The 977-nt window shown below is 46.0% G+C and overlaps 1 protein-coding gene across 1 annotated transcript in view; it reads right to left on the bottom strand.

The window, feature by feature from the left end:
* Window positions 1-862: 862 nt before the first annotated feature.
* LOC104397014 (voltage-dependent calcium channel gamma-2 subunit-like) overlaps window positions 863-977 on the bottom strand; it is a 2,246-nt gene continuing 2,131 nt past the window's right edge. The window contains exon 4 of the mRNA XM_010006925.1: window positions 863-948. Within this exon, the coding sequence (XP_010005227.1) occupies window positions 863-948 (86 nt within the window). The remainder of the gene's footprint in view (window positions 949-977) is intronic.

The raw sequence follows: 977 nt of genomic DNA, 5'->3' as shown, positions 1-977 counted from the left end.
ACAACTCTTGGAGGAAATTGTGTAATACTTCTAATTACTCATAGGAGATACAAACCTATAATGATGCTCCATTAAGGAGTATCATGGTTCTTAGCAGGCCAGGAACCCACCCCACTGTAACTTCTCAGAATGTTCCAATGCATAGTGTACCTATTTCTTTATTCCATCCAATTACTTGTTTCTTCCAGTCTTCTGAACTTCAGGGGCACTGACCAGATCATGGGATGCGCTAAGAATCCATACCCGAGTACCTTAAGTAGCAGCACAGATTCAGCACCTCTAACAGCATATGAATATGCCATTCTGAACGCTGAGGTAGAACTGTGCAAGGAGGAGGCAGTAGCCTCTGATGACAGCTATTCCTGCCAACACTGATAAGGCAAAGCTTCCATAGTAGTAGGAAACCATTACATTAACACTGTCCAATCACAGGACAAAAGTAGTTGTTTTCCCCAAGAACATATATCCTAGAAAACAAAGTGTAAATTACACTGGATAAAGAAACTAAACCAGCATGCTTTATAAGACTAAATCAGAGCACAATTTACAGCTGATTTTCCTAAGCACTTCTTCACAACACGAAACATACACGGGCAGCTAACAGGTTTATGGCATTTATTACTCCCTCAGAAAACGAAACCATGACAGAGAATGGGCGATGCCTACTGCTGTCATTAGCAAACTAAAGTAAACAGCCCGTACCTATAAAAAAATCTCCACCTCCGAGAGATCTGCAGAGGGAGCAAATTCTCCTTTTGTACAACGAAAAGGAAAGAGAACTGAAAGGGCACAGCAAACAACCAGCCAAGTCAAGTATTCGAAGAGCAGCCGCCCCCTGCGGACTTTGAGACAGGTAAAAGGCTCAAGACGGGAAACGACTGGCACTTACGGTCGACACCTCGGACCTCGCAGAAGCCCGGCCGGCTGCCCGGGGACGCCGCCGTGTGCCGCCACCGGCTCCCCGAGCGGGGGAGCTG

This window comes from Chaetura pelagica, unplaced genomic scaffold (assembly GCF_000747805.2).
Source record: "Chaetura pelagica isolate M959 unplaced genomic scaffold, ChaPel_1.0 scaffold109, whole genome shotgun sequence".
Taxonomy (NCBI): domain Eukaryota; kingdom Metazoa; phylum Chordata; class Aves; order Apodiformes; family Apodidae; genus Chaetura; species Chaetura pelagica.
The sequence above is the reverse complement of the archived record's forward strand: the minus strand, read 5'-3'. Positions and strand labels throughout refer to the sequence as shown.